General features: G+C 49.0%; 2 protein-coding genes across 2 annotated transcripts in view; one reads left to right on the top strand and one right to left on the bottom strand.

Annotated features, from left to right (window-relative positions):
• Nrap (nebulin related anchoring protein) overlaps positions 1-2793 on the top strand; it is a 67207-nt gene extending 64414 nt beyond the window's left edge. The window contains exons 38-40 of the mRNA XM_055591757.1: positions 932-1243; positions 1984-2115; positions 2689-2793. Of these exons, the coding sequence (XP_055447732.1) occupies positions 932-1243; positions 1984-2115; positions 2689-2793 (549 nt within the window). The remainder of the gene's footprint in view (positions 1-931; positions 1244-1983; positions 2116-2688) is intronic.
• Positions 2172-23273, bottom strand: part of Habp2 (hyaluronan binding protein 2) — a 32032-nt gene continuing 10930 nt past the window's right edge. Inside the window, exons 3-13 of the mRNA XM_055630035.1 lie at positions 15682-15792; positions 13404-13511; positions 12184-12300; positions 11289-11408; positions 10734-10905; positions 9633-9730; positions 8554-8809; positions 7458-7600; positions 6549-6683; positions 5099-5244; positions 2172-3502 (exon numbers count right to left, since the gene is read on the bottom strand). Coding sequence (XP_055486010.1) covers positions 3338-3502; positions 5099-5244; positions 6549-6683; positions 7458-7600; positions 8554-8809; positions 9633-9730; positions 10734-10905; positions 11289-11408; positions 12184-12300; positions 13404-13511; positions 15682-15792 — 1571 coding nt within the window. The 3' untranslated portion in view covers positions 2172-3337. The remainder of the gene's footprint in view (positions 3503-5098; positions 5245-6548; positions 6684-7457; positions 7601-8553; positions 8810-9632; positions 9731-10733; positions 10906-11288; positions 11409-12183; positions 12301-13403; positions 13512-15681; positions 15793-23273) is intronic.

Below are 23273 nucleotides of genomic sequence, written 5' to 3'. Positions count from 1 at the left end.
TGTGTGTGTGTGTGTGTGTGTGTGTGTGTGTGTGTGTGTGTGTGTGTGTTTTAGCAGCTCTCTTAGGAGCGGTACACAGCAGTTGATGGCCGGAGCATCAAAAGGCCAAGGAATTTGTGGTTCTGTGTCTGCTTAATTTATAGTAATGAACCTTTGAGAAATTGCTTCTGTGCAAGCATGAGGGCTGACATTCAATTCACAGATGCCATGTAGCTCCAGATGTGGAGGCCTGCACCTGTAGCCCCAGATGTGGAGGCCCCAGGTGTGGAGGCCTATACCCATAGCCCCAGGTGTGGAGGCCTGGCATATGCAGTGGCTAACACGAGACTTCATCTCAAGCAATGCGGAAGGCTAAGGCAGACACCCCAAGTTTCCCTCTGTCCTCTACAAGTGCACTATGGCACACGTGTTCCCACACTCAGCCCACAGATGCACACATATACGTACATACAAGGAACAGTAAGAGGACACGTAACTACGTAAAATGAACTAGATTCTTCACTCTAAGTGACTGGAGAAGCATTAGCCAAGGTCCCTGGAGGCTGGGGAGAGTACAAGGAAGAATGATACACGCCTGCTCCTGCTGGAGTGTTACAGCAGCCATACAGGGCTGCAAGTGCACACCACCACGCCTGAGGTCACGGGTGCACAGACAGAACATCATCAGTGGGCACAGACTGAATTTCAGCCCCTCGTCGTTGACTTCTCTCAGCATCCCACAGGATGGATATTTAGTTTCCCGTTTTTATCTGATGTTCAGAGAGGCTCCACAGCTGGCCCAAGACCATGCAGCTGGGTTCACTTGACTCCAAAGCTTACCCCCTATGCACTGCTGAGCTTCCTGCTGAAGTCCCGGGTCTGGGCCCTCTGGGGAGGCCGGCTTTGAAAGGGAGGAGCATCCCCATGCCCTCTCGGCTTCTATCACTTGCAGTTCCGGTACAAAGAGGCGTTCCTGAGGGACCGGGGCTTGCAGATTGGGTACCGCAGTGTCAACGATGACCCAAGGATGCGGCATTTCCTCAGTGTCAGCAGGCTCCAGAGCGACAATGAGTACAAGAAGGCCTTTGCCAACAGTTGCTCCCAGTTCCACAGCCGCGCTGACCAACCCGGCTTCCTCCAGGCCAAGAGGAGTCAGCAGCTGGCCAGTGGCGTGTGCTATAGGCAGCCACTGCCCCAACATACCAGCGACCCAGAGGAGCTGGGCCTGAAGCATGCACAGAGGGCCCATCAACTGCAGAGTGATGTGAGCTGCCTCCACACAGTCCCTGTTACATCCCGGAGAGAGGCTGGGAAGGTGGCGTGCCAGTCAGTCCCGCCTGTGACACACCTGTAACGAATGCTAAGGGCTCTGCTGTGTGGCCCTTCCAGTCTTGGCACTGCCTTCTTTAACAGACAGGAACCCAAGACCAGAGAAGCTAGACAACCTAAGGTCACACAGAAAATAAGTGGCGGGCCTAGGGTGTTCGATATGAAAGCCCAACTTCTGTTTTTCTTAACTCAAGTATTCATTACTTGGTGCGAGGCTTGAGCCACGGGCCTTAGGTGTGCCAGGCCAGTGCTCTGCCTCTTAGCAGCTGTCTAATGTGGGTGCTCTGCCCTTGTTGGCTCTTTCTGCTACTTCCACGGGGTCATAATAATTGCTTACGCCCATTTCATACTTTTCCTTGCAAGGAGCTGAAGCCCAGAGACGGCAGGGGAGTCTTCTAAGGGCACAGAGCACATTAAGATAGGAGCTTAGGCTTGAGTCATGTGTCCCTGCTTTTGCACAGTGGCTCCCTCCATCAGGACGGGAGATTTCAGGAGTGGCTGAGCGATGGCCAGCCTTGTTGGACCCCAGGCTCTCTGTGCATCAGCTGACTGCCCTTTGTCCCCTTTAATGATGTCAATGTGGTCTGCGTCTCCTTGCTGCCTTTTAAATCCCACTCAGTGGTCAAACCACCCCATCCCATTGACATATTCCTCTCACTTCTTTCTTCCCCCAAGGTCAAGTACAAATCTGACTTGAACCTGACTCGAGGTGTTGGCTGGACCCCTCCTGGCTCCTACAAAGTGGAGATGGCTCGGCGGGCAGCAGAACTGGCCAACAGGAGGGGCCTGGGGCTCCAGGGGGCTTGCGTGAGTAACAAGCAGCCAACAGCACCCTGCCTAGCAAGACCACGGGAAGCACAAACTCATTGTTGCTTTTCAAAGTTTATTTTTGGCCAAAGGTCAGCTAGTTCTAAAGAAGCGTGAAAGGCAGCTGAACAAGGCGCCTAATTTCATGGGTCTGAGATGACCAGGCAGATGACACATGGGTTAAACTTCCTGTGGGCTTCCTCTGAAGTCACAGCCATTAGTTCTGCAGAGGCAAAGCTAGCAGGGCGACATCAATCCCGGGCCTGGGCAGCCCACGCCGTGCTGACTGCTTGCTCTTACATGCACGGGAAGGGTCAGGGACTCGCTGGCTCCAGCAGTCTACGTTTTGAACCCGACTTTGTTCAGAAGAGAGACGCCACATCTAAATGAGACGCAGGCTTCGTTTCTTTCTCATCTTTGCCTTGAGGGTCCTTTTTTTTCTTGGGTGGGGTGGAAGAGAGGACAAAGAAGGGGAGGCGAATGTGTTAGATGTTTGCCGGGCATCTTAGCACGGCTTGTGGGAGCAGCGAGGGGCTTCGTGTGAACTCAGGGGGGTATGTGTGATTTCTGCAGGTGGGGCCAGAGGCAACGGAGCTTGGAGATCATCAGAGCAGGGACGTGAACCCGGATGCCTCAGAGATCCTGCACATCAACAGGAAGAAGACTCTGCCTATGTGAGCCTTCTGAAGAGGGAAGCTGCCATAGAGGGCTTCGTGCTGGAGACAGGCCTGTGTGGCCGCGGTCTGGATGAGTGATTAAACAAAGGCGCTCCCTTCCTATCCCCATACCTGCCTTTATTAAAACAAGAACTCTGAAAGCAAACAAAAGAGCTTGTGTTTTGGGGGGCTTCTCTCGGATGGCTGGGTGAGACTGGCTGGTTCTGTGGAGGCCTGCCGGGATGGTGGGGTGGAGGAGTAAGGGTCAAGGTACCATCCCTGGCGCTGGGCATTCAGGGGTGTCACATTTGCTGGTATCCATGGTGAAGACAGTCTCTGAATTCTGGTGTTTTAGAGGGAGAGAAGGTAGTGGATTTCTTGTTGGTTTCTGGGGTGGGGGTGCTCAGAGTGGGCCTCATGAAATGGTGCAAGCTTAGTCTGGAACAGCCCAGGCTAGGCAGCAGTACCTCTGTCCAGAGCACTGCCCCAGCACATCCAGGCTGCCCAGGAAACCCCTCTTGTCCGGTGCTAAGGAAGAAGGGCTTCCAGGGTCTGCGGACAGCACCTCAAACGCCAGCCTCCCCCTGCATGGTGGTCTTTATCCACTTCAGGAACTTGGTGACTTGAGTGTAGACACCTGGCTTCTTCCCACATTCCTGGCCCCAGCTTACAATCCCATAGACATAGTAGGTACCATCCTTTTCACAGGTTAGAGGGCCTCCCGAGTCACCCTGAGGGAAGAGCAAATGGAGGTCAGCCTTGTGAACTAGGTTCAGAGAGGTCCCGAAACTCCTATGAGGGGGTGAGGGAGCAAAGCCTGCTAGCTACCCTGGGCTTCTCTGGAAACCAGTGCCAAGGCTCTTCTCAAGAATCCCGTGATGCACAGGTCCAAAGGGAAAGAAGCTGACACCAGCTTCAGTTCCTGAGTTTGAAAAAAGCTTGCAACCCGGGGCTGCAGCTGGAGTGCTGTGGGCAAATAATGCTTCCACTGCCAATTCCCAGGGTTCCTCAGATGCTCTTAGCAGCTGGTCAAGGCAGGTGATGGTTTGTTTGGATAGACCCACACAAGGTGTAGGACGGAGACTCAGAGGGAGCATTCCTATTCAACCTAGCATGTTGACCAGCTGGCTGAGGCCTTGCTTTTTCAGTGGTGAGCTGTGGATGCAGGATTTGTGAAGGCGCTTTAGGCAGTGCTTAGACCAGGGCAAAGATGGGCAGGAGGAAGGTGGTAAGGAAGCCAGCTTGCTTAGTCACTGCAACTAACAGCTTTTATCATATGACTTCACCCTCCCAACCTAATCACAGCTGGTACCTTGTGATCTTACAGTCACATTATAGGTATCTGAAGCTGGCAAATCTTTTCAGTGATTGATCAAGGTCCCAGAACACAAGACAGAACCAGGCTTCAAAACCGTGGCTATCAGCTTCCAAAGCCTTTCAGGATAGCCTTTGGATTTTCTAGAGAACTGAATAACATGTGGCCCCACCCATATTCCAAAAGCTTAGGGAAACCATGCCCACTGGCTCCTTTCCATCCTGAGTATGTGCCTATCCATGGGCCCTTGGAGAGGAATAGAGGGTCAAAATAGAACCACAGACTCTGGAGAGAAGCTGCAGTTGCCCAACCCAAATGGGCTCTGAGTTGCCTGGTTGTTGTTGGGTCCCTTTTCAAGGAGGTTCTGTCATGGAATAGGACCAGAATTTGGCTGTACTGAATTTCTGAGGACTGTTGGGCAGCACAGAAGGACAAGGGGAAAGCCTACACAGAGCTGATCCTGGGAGTCTAGGAGCTATGTTTCCCATGTGACATGAACCCTGAGTTAGATGAGGTATGGGCTTTGATTTAGGGCAGAGACCTGAGGTCCCCTTAGCATAGAGTGGACGGAATCACCACCTCCTCTTTCTCTGGGAGTGCCTCTGACTCTCCATGGACCCCAGCAGCTGGGACTGTGCCTTTATCACAGTGGAGCAGAGCAGCAAAGGCCTTGGTGTTACACACACACGGGCTGTTCCGGTTCCAGCCCTGTCCCTTAGTGCACTGTTGCTCTTGGCCTTGATAATGTCTCCAGACCTCTGTAAGACATGATGCTGACATTTCCTTTAGAGGATGCTGGGAGGGTTCACCCCAGCAACGTAGCACCATGCTGCTGTGGTTACTCTGCTGCTCCACCCTGAGGTGGGCTCAGATAAGTCTGCCTGCCTGCGACTCAACACTGAGGCAGGTGGCCTGTCGACTCTGGCTCCCATCCCAGAACTATCACAGGCCTCTCTGTTCAGCCTGAGGTTCAGGGAGCCTCTACCTCCAAGCACCATGTGGTGTTTCTGACCTGGCAAGTATCTGATCCAGGCTTCTGAAGGTTTCCTGCACAGATCATACTGTCATCAATTGTATGGTCATAGAGTTGGCGGGAGTTGCACACAGGGTTAGCAATCAGCTTGACTTTAGCATCCAGGAGCTGGCGGGACCCTTCTCCTGTGGGACAGAAAATAGTCGCTATAAAGAAGACCAGCGTGATACTCACCCTGCTAGCACTCACCATTATTAAGAAGCCACTAACTCTCAGTTCAGGGAGAAAAGTGTTTTTATAAAGGATGGGAAGAAATGTCCTATCTTCCAGCACCAGGGCCACTTTCTGGCATCCTGCTCACCCATATTTGTGCAGACTTTCAAAGCCATTCTGACCACATTTAGACAAATCATCTGCTTAGTTCTCTGTCTTTTCAACCTGATTGTAAATTCAGGAAAATGGAGATGGCCCATAACCACCTTTGAATTTCTTGTATCTAGCAAAAGGGCAACACACAGTAGGCCCTGAAGAAATTGATGGATGAATGTATGGGTGGTTTCACAGATGCATGGAAGGAAGAGGACAGATGGACAGGTGGATTCATGCATACGTATGTCAGTTGAAGTGCCCTGACACAGAAAATTATCTGCTTTCTAGAGAAGATACCCTCTTCTTAAAGATAATGAAATTTATCAAAGCATCTTTGACTTTGAACATAAAATCTTAAGAGCTATTTGTGAAAAATAAAAGCATTCTAATTTGAGGCCTATAGGTTTCCCAACCAAGACATCACCATGCTGAGCAGACCCCATTAAGAAGAGCAAAAGAGGAAAAGCTTAGATGGACTACAACAAAGAGCTACAAAAAAGTTCATGGTTGACCTTGAGTCCAATTAGTCAGAGGTTTTCCTTCCCCCGAGCCTCTGGCAAATGCATACAGACATTCTGTTTCTTTCTTCATGAATCGAAGTCCACTCAAAGTGATTTTTGCTGTCCATTGTTAAGGGTACTACTAGTAGGAGGTGATATATTTTGAGTATTTGTTAAAAACTTAAAAATACTCTTCTAAACTTTTGTACTCAAGATATAATTTTGGTGCACATAATCCAAGCCCTGGGTGCAAAAATGACAATCAAAAAGGTAAAAAGTGAGCTGCGCCAGAAAGAAAACCAAGACTCTCCTGCAAGAACAGGCGCCTGCCAAGCACCACAGTGTCCGAACAAGCCCTACGCCCAGCACCTCTGCAGTCTGCTTAGGGAAGGAGAGTCTTCCCTGGTGTCCACCCAGTGCCGGAGAAAGGAGGCCAGGGACCACCGTGGAGATCAGAGCTCACGAGGAAAGCTCCATGCAAATGGTTGCCTTCAACTAGAGCCTGAACAACGAGGCAGATGCGTCCTTTGATGATGCATTTGAACTTGTTTCAGGAGCATGAGGGCAGATGACCTTGGTCCTTTATTCTCTGGATGGTGGAGAACACGTGACAGACTCACCTGTTTCTGTTACACCCCAGCCGGAGATGTGGCACTCAGTCCCTGAGGGAAAGGGGCTGCTGGGTAAACAGACTGTCTTCACATATTTGGATTCCAGAGCGCAGCGGCCACCTGCTGGCTTTAACTTGAGCAAAGCTGCATGAGAGACATAAGGGGTGGGGGGATTGCTGTGATGTCATCTCTTGGTCAGAGAAGTATTGGTCTCATCTTGCTTTGGACTTAGCAAGCCGCACTGCTCCTCCCACAATTGAGGAATGTTTTCATCCACATTTCATGATTAAAATTTCCAGAGATGGGGAACCCAACAGTCAATGAAACTAATTGGATTCAAAACCATTCCTGATTCATTTATTTCAAAAGCAGGCTGTATGGGAAGGGGCTATTGATGAGGAAGGAAGAAGGGAGAGTGGGGAAGAGAGAAGAAAACCCCACAACGTGAAGGGATAGGGCACAGCACTACAGACCTGAGCACCCAACAGCCTCAAACAGCACTGCCCCTGCACCCAGCCCCTGTTAGGCGGCGTGCGTGTGCACTTAGATACTGTGTCACAGCACAGTCAGCTGGGGGCTGTATAACAGCGACCCCATTTTATGGAAGAGAAAACCAAAGTTTGGAAAGATGGCCTGGATCCTGGATCCTAGCTAATAAGCAGGAGGTCTGAGATTCAAGGCTGAAAGCTTTCCATGATGTAATATTCTTCACATCTCTCCCCTCTAATTGAAAAGTTTTACCCAGTTATCAACAATGCTATCATACACTCCCAAGACATAAAAAGCTTTGAAATAAATTATGCACATTCCAGGATCCCTAAGGGATTAAAAAAAATAGTCAAAGGAGCTTTCTATAATCAAACCCCAGAGTTCTATCAGTGGAGAAATCCACCAAGACAAGACCCAGGGGATACTTGCCAATGTCATTGTGGGGAATCTCATCTTTTTCATTGTACTGACTGTACTTCAGTAGCTTTTCCACCCTGAAGGTCTGCTCATGGAATTCTGTCTTCTTCAGGTCCTGGTCTCCTAGCACGACTTTTAGATGCTTGATGTTTATGCTTCAAAGTAAAATAAGATGGTCAGAAAATGAGTGGAGCAATGCTCCTAGGAAGCCGTTCGACCTTGGCGAAGCCCTGACCTTCAGCTTCAGCATCCTCATCCTTTGCTCCCTTACAAAACTCTGTCTTACAAATAAGACAATGCAAGGGAACTCCATCATGGAGAGTTCAGGCATATACTTGTTTCATCTCACGTTTCTTGGGAGACTTCTTTTCTCTCTGGGCTTGGCTGAAAGTCAGCCATTGAAGTCTTGAACAAATCTGCTGAAGTGTAGCTGCTAATGTTAATGTGTCTGGTTGCTCTTGGGGACCACGCTAGAATCCCAGAGGATAGTGTAGACTTGAAGATATGCAGGCTGCCTCTCAAGCCAGGGTTCATGAGACCAGCCCTGACCATGAACTTGGGGGATCTGGAAGAGGTGATGATTTCTCAGCTCCCAGAAATCATTGAAGTTATAAATGAGGACTCCTGATCTAAAGGTTCATTGATAATGGGTTATTTTGTACATTCAGGGTAGACTCTAGAGACTCCGGAAGAAGGCAGACCCAAATTCAATCCACTCACCAGCCTTCTTTCAATGAGACATTAGATAAGACATTAAACATTCCTTAGACCGATGTCCCCTGCACAATCTGTCTGTCCTTCCACAGATACTTACTAAATGCTTGCTACATGGAAAGGCCTCTGTAGCGAAGGCCTCAGGGACATTACAATTAAAGCAAACAAGCCATGTCCTCTCTTGGTAGCTAGTTATATATGGTAAACTACCCGGAACAGCTGTGATAAGCCATGGTAACTATATCCCCTCTCATTTCTCTCATGTAAGGCTCTGTTCTTTCCCCTCTGGTGCACTCAGCTCCAGTCCTGCCAAAACTTCTGAGGTATCGCTTGACAGGAAGGGAGCCTGTTTGCCCCTCAGTCGTGCTGCTCATTGTTCCCTGTGGATACCTACTCGACACAGTGGGCTGCAGTGAGCACCCAGCAGGGGTGGATCAGGGCTCCCCCACAGAAGTGGCCTTGGGGCATGGCGGTGGTCAGTGGCAGTGATGTTTGCAGGGACACCTGCCACGGGTGTTTGCCCGCTGTGCTCTTCAAGCCCCCATAGATGCGCTTGACTGCATGCTCCGCCAGCTCTGTCTTCCCACAGGAGGCAAACCCTGGCAGCTCCATCGCAGGCTCCAGAAGGCTTCCCACCGGGTCAGCAGTGGCTGTGGGGCACATGAAGATGAATCACTCGAGCTGTTCCTTGGGAGGACAGAGCCGGAGTCGTGACTCTGATCACAAGCTAAGTGTCCAGAGCTGAGAGACCACACACCTCCACCATGGTGTTTGGTGAGCGACAGATTGTTGGATAACTTAGTTAACATAAAGCAAGTTCATGGAATTCATGATAAAGATGGTGCTATTTTGAAGCTTATTACTCCTAGGAGCTACAAATATCTATGCAAAATATATAAACCCATCATGTATCATGCATACTGTGTCACAGTAATGCATGTTTTCAGGCTTTTTTTTTTTTTTTTTTTTTTAAGATTAGGGGGGACATAAGAGGTTTACCCAGAAAGCTGTGGCAAGGAAAGAGTCGTAAAGGCTACATGACTATGACCTCATTCAGTTCCTTGAGGTTTTATAGAGGGGGGTATAACAGCCAATTCCAGAGACCAAGAGGACTTGTCACAGGAAGGAATGCTTGGGCCAGCCTTCAAAGAATAGTTAGAAATAGACAAAAACAGATATGGGTTGTTCTATGGGGACCCATAGAACAATGAAACAGGGAAAGAATCCCATTGGTCAGATAGATGGGCACAGGAACCAATGCCAAGGACACTCACCTGGGTTGGGAAAGTTTTAGAGCTAACCTGAGCTGACAGAAGTGTTGAGGCTATCTCATCATCCTGAGGGCTTCAGAGGACTGGGAGGGGTGATATGGAGGTGTGTAGGCAAGGGTCAAGGGTGTGTAAGGCAGGAGTGGTTGAGTGCCAGGAATATCACTGCTTCTCTCCAGAGCCCTCTGGGTAGCCGCAGACTTACCTGGGACTGGACAGACTGGGATATCACAGTATTCCCATTTCACCTTTTCGCTGTTCACCTTAACGAAACACCAGGGCTTGAGGTCTCCATCTGGGTTTCTAAAACACAAAACTGGAATGACTGACCATCAAGGCGTGGAGGCCTTAACATCATGGAAGCACCCTGGGTCAGGGGATACCCAGTGCTCACACTGCCCGGCTTCTTCATTCTAATCCTCAAGGGGTAGCAAACCTTGGCACACAAGCATGCTTACAGATTTTGCCAAAATCTTAACTTCCAGAGGAGAATCCCAAGGACAAGGAAGTAGTTTCCAACCCTTGTGTTGGACCATGGAAGACATGAAGCCTTTTATGGAGAAGTGAGATTCCTACTGAAGATCCCCACTCACTGTGTTTAGAAAAGTATTACAGACAGACAGACAGACATGATGAAGGCTGGGACCCCAGCTCCAACCTCTGAACCACAGGCATGAGAATCCTTTGAGAAGCTCTCAAGGGGTTTCTCCATTAAGACAGCTCCACAAGAAGGCAGCTCACAGCGAGCAGGATGAGGCTAGAAATAGTGTCGTGTGCAAAGAAGATGTTCCTGCTCGTGGCGCCGGCCCATGCCAAGCACAAACACCCTCACTTTGCAGTGCCAACCACCTAAGTCACTGGCCTTGGTCAGGCAAAAGGGAGATCCAGGCCCTCAGCAGCTGGCCTGCAGATAGCACTGGGGAGTCAGGTCCCTTTGCTTTGCAGCCTCTCTCTTGATGTTATGTGGCCTCATGTGGCTACTTCTGCCACAAAATTCAAATTTGTGTGGAAAATAATGTGTCACTTCTTAGTTAGTTTTTTTTTTAACCCTTCCTGGGTATTTGCAAACCTCTGTGGAACTGAATTCTCCACCATCATCACCTCACCCACACGGCTCATGTAGCATTAGTAAGAAATGAACTTTGATATATCTGAGCCCCTGAGACAAACAGAGCTTTTGTTGTTACATAGCATAACCTTGCCTACCCCGAGTAGGATGATTTCCTGTTCAGAAAGGCTGTTTACTCGAAATTGGTTTCAAAATCAGGCAACCAAGATGGAGCCTACTGGAGATGGTGATTTGTACCTGCAAAAGTTGTGATCTGCAATCCCGTGTGTCTCAGCATCCTCCATAAACGTGTTGTAATTCTCCTGCAAGAGGAGGTGGGAGTTCCAGTAAAGGCACGGGTTCTGGTTGACTGTCCTACTCACTTTGCCTCGGTAAGAATAGCCGTCACCAACATAGCAGTCACTCGGACCTCGGAGAGAGCAGGCCACCTATGAGAACTGTCAATCTCGGACACACTGTCCTCAGCACGGGTTCTCGGGGTAGCTAATGGGTCAGGGAACTGGGTTTCATCCCAAAGCTCCAGAATGTTCCACATTCAACCAGAATTAAAAATACAAAAACCCTCCAGCTGAGGGGGTGGTGCCAGGGGCCCTGGTATGGTCCGGGCGGACGGTAGATTTGCTGCACCCCACCCCGTGCCGTCGCCTCCTTGCAGGGAGCTGGACAGGCTCTGTGCTCTGAGGTTTTAAGAGGGAGGTGGAGCAGAGCTTGGGAAGCCATGAGCTTAGGAGACACTGGATGGGGCCTTTCTTGTCCCAGAGTCCTCGAAGGTGCGGTAGCAAAGATGCATACCTATTTCACAGAATCTCCCGCTGTACTGGTCTGGACAGGAACAGCTAAACCGGGACCGCCGTCTGTGCCGGGAGCAGACACCACCATTCTGGCAGGGGTTTGGCTTGCACGCTGGAAGCACTGTGAAAATGGGAGGTGGGGCCTGGAGGGCATGTTAGGAAGAGGTCTAGCACCCACAGGTGATGGTCCTCTTCTGGGGTCATCCTTTCCTAAATGATAGGCCACTGAATGGCAAATGTCACAGAAGCCTGAAACATAGAGCAGCATGGATGGAGGCCATGCAGTAGAACAACCAAAACAAACAACCCCCTCCCCCAGATAAAAAGATGTGTGACTGGGACCCAGAATAAGAAGTAGCCAGAGGCACAGACAGATGTTTTCAGATAGTCTGAGCCAGGTGGAAACTGTCTGTGGACTTTGAGAGCTGTGGGACTGTGGGCAAGTTAAGGCCTATGAATTTCTTTTGCGCCTCGAGTGGACTAACTCTCTTGGGATAGTGTCCTGCTCACAGCAGTAACTCCATGTGTAACTTCCCCTCACAACCCATCTTAGGAAGAGATCAGTGCCTACTTCCTGAAGGAATTAACTTCCAAGGTGTGTATGTTTGTGTATGTGCATGTGTCTATGTATGTATGTGTGTGCATGTGTCAGTGTATATGTGTGTGTGTGTGTGTGTGTGTGTGTGTCTGTGCTTATGTGTAAGAATACAGATTAGTGAATTCTCCTGAGTTCTCCAGGGAGGATCCATTCTTTTTTTTAATCCTAATGAAGAGGAGAATCCTGGACTCCACATAAACTTCAGACACACTTCCACGTCTGTACAGTAAGGTGCAGACATCACGGACACAGTTCCTGCAGTGAAAGCGTTCTGCTTGGAAGCGCCCCTGCCACTCACCTTTGGAACACTCTGGCCCTGTGTACGGGTATTTGCAGACACAGTGGTAGTAGGGAGGCTCCCGGGTAAGGAGGCATTCACCCTTGCCACAGGGGTTATCCTTGCACTTGTTTCGTGCTGTATGGGATACACAGAGAAGCAGAGAATGAGGGCGAGACATTTTCGGGGCACAGCTGACTTCGAGGGATGCTGGCTTAGCCCAGTTTTGGAGGTGGGGCAGGATTCCTGAGTCTGCGGCTTTGTCCACAGTCCTGAAAGGCCAGCTGCTCCAGAACAATGTTTCTCTCTTACCCATGGGTCCTGGCTGGTGCTGCCTGCCTTCCATCCAGTACTCACAGCCTTAATTCTCCATCCTCACAGACGCTTTGATGGCGGTTCACACCTTCACCAAGCAGTTGTGATTTCTGCCTCTCTGATTTGTGTATTTGGTTTCCCCCCTTTGGTCATTCTCCTGCGAGGTGAGGAGACGGGCGACCCAAACGCTGCGTGTACCCAAAACCTCAACCGCCCCAGCCATTCACTGAAGGACCGTAAGGCCAAGACGGAAGTAACAAGGGGGAAGAACACAAAGGCGAGAGGCCGACGATGAAGCTCTCTGCATTTATCACAACCTTTTCACTTTCTTTCATCCCAGGAGATGACCCTCGATTTGACCAAAGCCATCTCCTCGCCAGGGGTGAAATCACCTACACGTTTTTCTTCCTGTGTCTTTGCTCTCAGTATTATACAGCCCTGAAGGAGTTCTAAAGGTAGACACCAGGAGGGTAGTGGGAAGAAAGAGCCCAGGAGTCAGGCTTGTGGCTCTGACTTCTGCTTACATTTTAACCAGCCGTGCAGTCAGGGCACCTCTGCAGTTCCCTCCACCTCACCTCAAACTGGGCCTTATGTGCCCTGAGACAAGCCCATTTGAAGATTGTATTTCTCTGCTGTACATAGTCTAAAAGCAAATTTCCCAGTTTGGGCCATATTTGGGTTACATGCTGTCTCTCACCCTCTGTCAGCCTTGACATTCTTCTCTGAAGAGTGGAGCCTTGGGCCCCATGTCACAGCACTGGGGGCAGTATACACACAGACGCCACCTGTGACGCAGAGCCCAAGACCACCTTGTATGATGGTCTTTGTCCCAGGGTCACCTGGTGCTTCCCCACCAGCTTTGAATGAAGGCAGGAGGCTTCAGGGTGAACCCCAAGGGAAGTGGGAATGCAAAGAAATGCACTCACCAGTCTGACAGCGGCTCCCCGAGAAGGGGGCTGGGCAGTTGCAGCTGAAGGTGTCCCCTCTGATGACACAGGCCCCACCGTGTTCACAGGGGTTGGACTGGCATGGATCTAAGACACAAAGGCAGAAGTCAAGGTCAGAGAAGGGGAATCCAAAGAGAAGCCCCACTTTTAACCTAGTGTCGCTCTCCTGCCCCAAACCAGACATTAACAATAGCACTGTTGCTTGGACAAAGAGAAAAACATGTATCATCCTCCAAGATCAAGGACAACTGCAGTCACATGCCCGGGGAGAGGAATGCAGGTGAGTAAGAGGGGAGGCAGGCAGACACAATTGTGACTGTGTCCCTCAGCTCTGCTCTGGACTGGGCCTTCTCACTGGGAAAGTCCCCGTCCTCTTGTGTGTGTTGTTCTCCTCCCACCTCGCCGGGAGCACTTTGGGCTCTGTCTCTGATGCTGGAGGCATTTCACAAGCCTGAAGACCTCCCCTACTTCCAGTGCCAAGGGGTGGAGGTCAGGCAGAAGCATGCAAAGCTAACCCACCCCTCACGAAACACAGGCTCTCTGAACATCAGGAAAGAAGAGCAAAGGCAAGAGGGTGACAGAGAAAATGACCCAGTGGCCTTCATCTTTCTTCAACTCCTTGTTCAGTTAGATTTTGTCATATTTCATCTGTGCCTTTGGCTGTTTCATGGTTGTCTGAATGGATCTTCCCTTGGGGAATTCTTTGTCCTTCGCTCACACTCATTGTTCTTTGGTTCAGGAAGTAGGATCCTGGGGCCTGGCTCCTGTTTTGATGGCCTCTTCTGATGTTCCCCTGGCGCCCTGTATCTTGGCCCTGCCTTCCAGGCCACTTTGCAGTAACACAGCTTTTATGCCAGCTGCTAAGTGCTTTCCATGCTTTCTCTCGGCTCAGTCACATGGCTTTGCCTGGATCTAGCTTCTTATTTCACTTTCCATCCTATTGGTCAGTGTAAGGAGCCATAAACCAAAAACCAAGTGTGTGAATACATACACATGCATACAACTACACTAACATACACACACACACAAACACACTCACATATACATAAGTAACTACATTAAAATATATAGGCACACACAAACACAGTCACATATATTACACACAACCACACTCACATTTTACAAACACATATGCACACACCACACTCATAAATACACAAATATACACACAACCACACTCACATATACATACACATGTATACAACCACCCCCACACATACACATACATACACACAAATGTACAAGCACACACACAAACATATATACACTAACAACTGTTGTTAGTATTATATTATGTTATGTATATTATATTATATTATATTATATTATATTATATTATATTATATTATATTATATTATATTATATTATATTATATTATATTATATTATATTATATTATATTATATTATATTATATTATATTATATTATATTATATTATATATTGTTATATTATATATAACAACAGTTAGTATATAACTGTTGTTAGTTGTTAATATATATATGCTTACAACTGTGGAAAGATGCTGAATAAAAGGCTGGGCGTGGCAGCAAATCCTTGTAACCCCAGCCCCCAGGAGGTAGCAACAGGCAGGACATTGAGGCCCACACCATTTAATCAGTGTAGGCCCAGGCCGGTGAGAGGCCCAGCCTCAAAAGCAGGTGGATTTCCTGAGGAAGAGCATCAGAGGCTGCCTGCTGGCCTTTCTATGCACACATATACAAACGCATCTAACATACACACAGACTTACACATACACACGAATGTACACAGGCACACAGACGGTAAATAGCAAACAGAGGGAAAGGGGGCTGAGATGGAAAGCGAAGGAAGCCCCAGAGCCAGACTTGTCAGTGTTGCAGTCTAAATGCTCAAAGCTGATTCAGATTCTTTGCATAGTTCAGACTTAGTTTGAGGTCAAAGATACAGAACGGATATTGAACTTGAGTTTTGCGGTGTCAGGAGAGCCTGATGACACAGCGGTGCCTGACTGCGAGACCTTGGTGGAGTCTGTTCCTCTCTTTGCCCTCCCTCACTTCACTTACTCGTTGAGGTAGAGAGATGCTTCTAAGCGTCTTCCCTGTTATAGAGGTGTAGTGCTCGATACGAGTGTGTGTGTGTCAGGGGCAGAGCTGGTCTCTAATGCTCTTAAATGACCATTTTACCATGCAGGCCAGAGAGAAGAGGAGAAAGGCCCTTGAATATGGCCACACATAAGTTCCTTCCATCACGGTCCCTCCCTCTGGATTGGCACCCACCATCGTCTGCATAGTACCAGTCAGGGTTCTCGAGGGAGGTCGGTGTGACGCTGGGGTCTTCATCTGGGCCGGAATGCTCGTAGCTGTAGTAATAGTCATCAGGAGTCCAATCTGCGGGGCAGGAACAGGACAGAAGACACCTAGCTGTTAGGCCTGAGGAAGTCAGCCTTGCTTCAGGGGACCACCTCTCCTCAGAGAGTGCAATCTCTTTAAGGAGGCATTCATTACATATCTTTTCAGCTCTCCCCAGTGACACAGGAAGACAGGGGCTTCAAGCTGGGTGATGTTTAATTTGGGAGGTGCTGAGGTTCAGTGAGGCTGTGCTGGTATTTGTCATGGTAGGCCTATCTAGAGATGGAGAAGGAGACCAAGTCCCAAGCTTCCACTAAGTGAGGCCTTGGGTAGGCCTGTTTATTCTCCATGCTAGGCTTCTCAGCTCTGAACAGCAGGGAGCACCCTGTGGTCCCCAGGTCCTCACAGATCTACATAGGGCCTGCCAGGGAGAGGGCACATGCTTCTGTCACAGTGAGTGACAGAGTAGTTCCCTGTGAGACTTCGTTAGCAGCCTAGCTTAGTGAAGTCACTTGTCACTTCCCTCTTTGGTCAAACATCTCTCAGTTGCATCTACAGCGCATTCAACCCCTAATATTTACTGCACTTTGACTGGGCCTGTCTCATTCAACCTCATGGAAGTCTGGGAAGCAGGGCCAGGGCTGCAGCTTGGTTGGTAGAGTGCCTGTCTTCATATGCCGGAAGCACTAGATTCCATCTCAGTCCTGTACAAAACAGCTGTGGTAGTGTACACTATAATCCCAACTGTCTTAGTTTTCCTTTGATGTGTCATGAAATAAAGACACCCCAACAACTTCAGCTTGAGGAAGGGACAGTTTATTCTGGCACACAGGTTAGGGGCACAGTCTGCCATGGTCAAGGCAGCAGGAGCCTGAAACACTGGTCTCATTGGATCCCCAATCAGGAGGAACAGAGGGATGAATGAATACTCGTGCTCCGCTCACTTTCTCAGTTTTAGACAGTCTAGGTCTAGAGCCAGACAATGGTGTCGCTCTCCTCTATGAACCCAATCAGCATCCTCCTTCACTGGCGTGCCCATCACAGGTGTGTCTGGAAGCTTGCATCCCAGTCGGGTTAAGAAAGTTGTCATGTTGACAATTAACACTATCACATCAGAATTTAGGAGATAAAGGTGAAACAGATCAGATGTTCCAGCCGTCACTGGCTGCAGAGGGAGTCTGAGGTCAGACTGGAGTACACAAGATGTTTCTCTGCCGCCCAATAAAAAAAAAAAAAAAAAAAAAAAAAAAAAAAGAATCTGGAACTGTATGTTGGCTGGGCCATACATTGTGGAATCTGAGGCCCAGAGAGGATAAGCAATGTGCCCAAGGTCCCATAGCTAATTCACAGCCAGATTTAAACTACTGAAGTTTGTCTCAGCACAACCATCGTGTCTTTCTAGTTCAATGACAGTGCTCCATTGCTTTAATTGGCTCTCTCACTTTCCATTTGCACACTTAGCCAACCAAGCCAAGCCCACTGAATGTCTAGGCTGCTACTTAACAGCCAGCACATACAGCAGTCAGGTTGTTCTTGGACCTTGGTTACCAAAGGGGACAGAGTGCAGCGACACCCACAGATGGAAAGTTCAGTTATGTCTGAACACGAGCTCTTGGTGATATGGACGCCGGATGCTCTGCAGCTGCTGGAGGGAAGTTTGGGATTGGGAGAAAGTTGAGTTCATTTTGCTCTTTCCAGCTGATGTGAGGATGGCAAGTTGGCAGAGGAAGCTCTCCAGAGAGACATATGATAATGAGGCAGGAACAAATGCAGTCACTGGACTTGAAAGGCAACCCAACAGAGGCAGGATGGCGAAGAGGGCCACTTTCTATCCAAGCCTGATTACCAAGCGCGCTGCTCACACATCGCCCCAGCATTCTGTTATGTAGTCTTTATATCTGTGGCTTCCGAAAAATCGACTTTTGCACAATGGCTGTTTTATATTTCCCATTAAAAGTGGAATTTTCTTTTTATTTCTTTTTTGGAATACGCCAACTCTGGTTCTTTGGCAAAGTTTTACCTCATTTATCACAGTGTCAAGTCAAGACTTTCTTTGCTTGCTCATTATTTCTCCCTGGCTGCTTTTCCCCACTCAGAAAATGTTCCCAGAGGAGGCCACCTTTCCAGGGATGAGGATCTAGATTGAAGATAAGACCACAGTCTTCCTGGAGCAATAAAGTTTCCATCCATAAATAAAGTAGAGAAAAGGAGGGGGTAGGTGAGAGAAAGATGTTTTTCCGCATTGGCCATGAAGGATTTCAAACTGACATTTGAAGGAGACAGAGAGTTGATTGCAACATTGATCTGTCTCTGTTTTCATTGCAGGGCTTATTTCTGTTTTTCTTATGGTGTCTACAGATGACAGTCTCTTGGGAACTCATAGACCCCTTTCAATATACCCACAAATCGGAGGACAGATTGGCTACTCTTGACTATGTTTTAAGGATTCTTGCTCCAACCTCCATTTTGTGGTTAGAGAGATGGCTCCACTGGTGAAGCGCTTTCTGTAAAGGCTGGAGACCTGGATTCAGATATTTACCACTTGTGCACATAGGAAAACATGCTGACCCATGCCTGGAATCCTAGTGAGGGGAGGACTGGAGGTTGGAGAGCCCTGGAGCTCACTGCCCAGCACCTACTCTTGCCGAATTGTGAGGTTTATGTCCAATGGGAGACCTTATTGAAAAAAAAATATGGCGAGTGATAGAGGAAGACACTGCCATTAACCTCGGTCCTCTATCTTTGTGTGTGTATATATATATATATATATATATATATATATATATATATATATATATGCAAACACAAATGTGTGTGTGTACCTGTACATACAAGTACATGCACACAGACCCACACATATAAAAATCACTCAAAATGCACAAACCTGTAAACATGTATTTGCCACACACACACAAATTCATGTGAAATAGACAAGATGCTTACACATACAGAGTATTGTGACGTTTTGAGGTGATGAAGGATGTACAAAATGCCTGCTGTGGAATTTGGACTTCAGGCTAGTCCTAGGTACAAGGTCTGCTCATTTCTTAGTGAGCTGAGGAAGGAAAGCGCGTAGACCAACTTCTTCAGAGCATGACAGGAAGTCCCTGCAGCTTGTGAGGGCCCCAGGTTGAAATGGACTCAGCAAAGGCTTGGTGGTTCCAGATCACCAGGGAAGAAGAAGCCATTCGGTTAGGGGCTGCACAAGGATGCTACCAAGCCCTTCCATCTGGGCAGACCCTCTTCTGTAATGCTGACACTCCATTGCACCATGTGTATGGCAGGGCATAGCAAACCTTCAGTGGATGAAGTGTTAGGCCAGGTTGTGGAAGGCGTTGGGGGCCACAGAGCATTATAAAATTATACCAACAAGAGTGGGATATGGCCTTGTCCTAGAGGACTCTTGAGTCTGAACAGCCTTGAGGAGGAAAGCACAGTGAGGAGACGGAAAGTGGAGTAGAGGAAGAGAAGCTGGGCGTGGCGCGTGGAAGCCACTGTCTTTACTTTCAGTATTGGATGTTTGAGCCGATCTGGTGCCATGGTGCCCCAGTTCTCCACTGTCCACGCATCTCTCTACTCTGTAGCAGGACATCCCAGTTCGTCATTTCCCACCTCTCGGTTCTGGGTGACTTGGGGGCGTGCATCAGCATTTATGCTTGAAGCAATGTACCTGCTCTGACACTGGCCCCGAAACCTCATTGTTCTCCCCTTCTTCTTCCCCTCACCTTCCTTCCTCCTTCTCTCTTGTTCCTTTTTGCCCACTTTCCTGGGCTCTTCCAACTCCCATGGAAAGAGTCTGGCCTGTTTTGTCACATGGGTCATGTTTTGTCACATCTGGTCATGCCCAGATAAGGTCTCAGACATGAGAAAGCCAGCCAATAGCAAAACGAGATGCCTGAGCAACCTCTAATCGGCTGAAGATGCAGGGGTCCAGATCAGAGCAGCTAAACCTGGTCTAGACCAGAAAAACTGTCCAGCGGAACCCAGACTAAGCGGCTACCCAGGAATTAATACCTAAATACACGGTTATTGCCCTGTTTAGGATAACAACAGCAGATAAACGGAGCTTGATTGATGCTGGGTTGCTCATGGATTGGGGTGTTAAGAAGCAGGCTTCCTCTCTAGTCTTGTTGATACAGAACATGGGCGTCTTACCCGGCACCCCTTTCTTTCTCTTTGGGACCTAATCAGTTCTGTCTTCCCCATAGCACAGGGCCCTCCGTGAAGTTAGTTACCACATGTGACAGATGATTTTCCCTGTGAGCAAGCCTTCCTACCTTCTAACTGGCCTCGCTTGAAGCAGCATGAGTGGGGACCTTAGGAAGAAAATGGGTGAGATTTGTGTTTTCTAAAAAAATCCAATGAGCTCTGTACAAGTTTATAAAATTGTCTGTTTTCTTGGTGGAAAGGGAAAGTTGCCTGACATTCTGACATGCTGGAGAAAGCAGCTTGGGAGAGATAGTTGTAAAGCGCCTTCCTTGGAAGGAAGGGAATTGAATTCAACCTCCAGAACCCACATTTAAAAAGCAGGGGTTGAGGTCCGCAGACTTACAATCCTAGTGCCGGGGAGGCAGAGTCAGTATGATGCCTGGAGCCCACTGACGAGCTGGGTTGCCCACTGTTGAGTTCCAGACCTATGAGAGACCCATCTCAAAATCCTCAGAAAATTGTGTGTCGGGTAGGCTGGCCTGTGTGGCAGTGAATGTGAGACTCAAGCAAGGTGGAGAGCAATGAGTGACTCCAGAGGTCATCCTCTTAGCTCCAGCATGACGCCATGAATGCACGTGCATTCACAAACACATGGACATGCATGTACATCATGTCATACACACACAGGCATGCACACACACAGAGTGACTATGCCTGAGGTTTCCCTCTGGCATCCATAAACATACATGCACACATACAAAGACTGTTTTGGGTTCAAATTCAGATTACTTGAGACCTCCTCTGAACTGCTGAAAACAGGAAAACCTTGGGAAGAAAGAATGGCTCTCACAAGCATTTTATATTAGGAATAAAAAGGAATCCTAGGGCCTTGCTGCTTTATCAAACCTAGCTAGAAATAACCATGAAGACTGGTAGGGTATCCTGAATCAACACAAATACTTCCAGCGGTAGGTTAGTCCTTATAAGTATTTTCTGTGTGTCAGATGCTCTCTGTAACTGTCAAGCTCTGTGGGGAAGGCAGTTGTCACTCAGACCAAAACACCCAGGCAGAAGGCTGTCCACACCCAGCCTCATCTGAGTCCCAGGAGCCTTTTCATGAGCCTGGCATCTCTGGGGTCCAGGTCAGAAAGACTTTGGCCATTTGGCATTCAGGAAGTGGTCTGCACCCGGAAACCTTCAGCTAGCACAGGGCCCTCAAACCTCTCCAGGTTCCTGTGGAAAGAACTCACAGGTGGTGCCGTGGGAACTTCACAGCTGCTCTGCTAAAGGACCTTGCCAGATGTGTGGAAAGGAATGAAAATCCCTGGAATGTCATCCCGGTTGGCTTCATCCATCACCGTGCCATAGCTGGCTCCTCTGAGGCCTTCCCAAAACCCCAGCCCTGTCGGCCTGCATGTGACATTTCCAGCCCCGCTGGCAGGCACACGCAGCTGAGAGCCTGGCTGGCAGGCGGCAGGACAGCTGATGGATGGGCACAGCCTGTGGTGCTGGGCAGAGCCAAGCCAGCTTTGAAGATGTGTTTCCGCAGGCCTGCCGGCTGTGTGTCACCTGCTTTGGGGAGATGGGCAGACGTGTGTCGTTTGATGACCACCTTCTCTATCACCCACTGGAGACTGGGGACCAGGCGCCTTCTGCTCCAGCAAAGTCCTTGCCATGTCCTGGCACCACTAAGACCAACCAAGGAAGCAGTTTGCCTAAGGGCATGAACGGGGGGTCTCTCCACCATGCTGCTGTCTGAAGGGAGTATGGAGCTGATGAATTTCATCAAAGAACAGCCCCTCGTGCAATGGAACCAGGCAAGGATATGCTTTAATTCTCGCTTCCTCACTCCACAGCCAGAGGCCAGTAGAGCATCTGGACATTGCCCCAGGGCCAGCCTGCTTCCCTTCCTCCCCTAGCTCCCAGAAGCTCCTGCAGACTTCCTGTGGAGTTCAGCGTCTCGGCGTACTAAGTCTTACACTGTCCACTTCCCTCTGAGCTGATTCCCAACTTATGTCTTTGTCTTAAATGCCTCGGAGACGGGGTGGTCACAGCGAGCCCACGAGCCCATGCACGTTCTGGATATTCTAATGGTAGGAAATTCTTCCTGTCTGTAGGTCAGACAGACAGTCTGACACTAGGCTTTGTCATCTGGAATCCCCTCTTTCCTTTGTTTTTTGATCATTGTGTAACTCCCCATGTCATCAACTCCCTGGAGACATTGTATTCAATGTTCTGGAACACAGCAGCAAAGTGGCTTGTGGTGAAGATGCCTCTTGAAAATTTTTTTCATTTTCATGTGTGTGTGTTTTACAGGTGTAACACACATGTGTGTATATGTGCGTTTTTGCCCATCTGTGGGGAATGTATATATACATGTGGAGGATATGAGGGATCATCCAGAGTGACTCTTCCATTTTGCTCACCGAAGCGGTGTCTCTTCACCAAACCCAGAGGTCACTGCTGCAGACAGTCTCGCTGGCTGGCTTGTCCTAGGGATCCCTGTCTCCTCTGTCTTCCAAGGTGAGAATTACAGAGGGCTGCCTTGCCCACCTAGCATTTGCAAGGGCTCTGGTCCACTTCTCATGCTTCCAAGCATGCAGTTTATCCATTCCTGGCCCATAAAGACATTTCTAGACACTTGGCACCGAGGTTCCCTCTATGCCCCTGTTTTTTTCTCTGTGGAACCCCTTAGCAACGAGTTATGTCTTATTGTCTTTCTGACCTCTCAAGTCCAAGAATCCTTTGCTGATGTCTGAGCAACATGTTCTTGAGGCTGGAGAAATGATGGCCCTTTCAGCCTTGGCCTTGGCCTCTCTCTGAACTCTATGCATGCCTGGAGTTGGAACTGGAGCATGCTGGACAGTCGGGCTTCCCTGCCTTGCTCTGGAGAAAGATGCAGCGTCCCTCTACAGTCCATGGTCACGATTCTGTTCTGTTCCCAAGCACTGGGACAAAGGTGTGGGTCACTGCCACAGTCTATGTGCCCATCCAGAACACTTTTCTGGAGAACAGTAACAGTGATCAGGATTTGGCTGGTGGGTACCATCTTTGTTCTGCCTGAGATCTTGATGCAAGCTTGAATCACATCTGCCATCTCCATGCACAGGCTGCCTGCTCTGGTCTTCTGGGCATGACCAGCGTCATCCCTTACCTGTGGGGATACCTGCCTTCAGTCCCCTGGAGTTGTGAGATGAGTTTCTACCCCAAACTCAGAGCTTGGCAAACAGTGGTATGCTGTTTGGCCCACTGTGGTATGAGCACTAGGCAGTGGAAACAAAGGGTTCAAGGTGACAGGGTGAGTGTCAGAGAGACAGAGAGCCTGTGAGAAATAGCCCTGTCCACTGGGTGCGTCTGATACTACACGGCAC

This window comes from Psammomys obesus, unplaced genomic scaffold (assembly GCF_907164565.1).
Source record: "Psammomys obesus unplaced genomic scaffold, mPsaObe1.curated_primary_1811, whole genome shotgun sequence".
Taxonomy (NCBI): Eukaryota; Metazoa; Chordata; class Mammalia; order Rodentia; family Muridae; genus Psammomys; species Psammomys obesus.
This window is presented reverse-complemented; position numbering and strand designations above follow the sequence as displayed.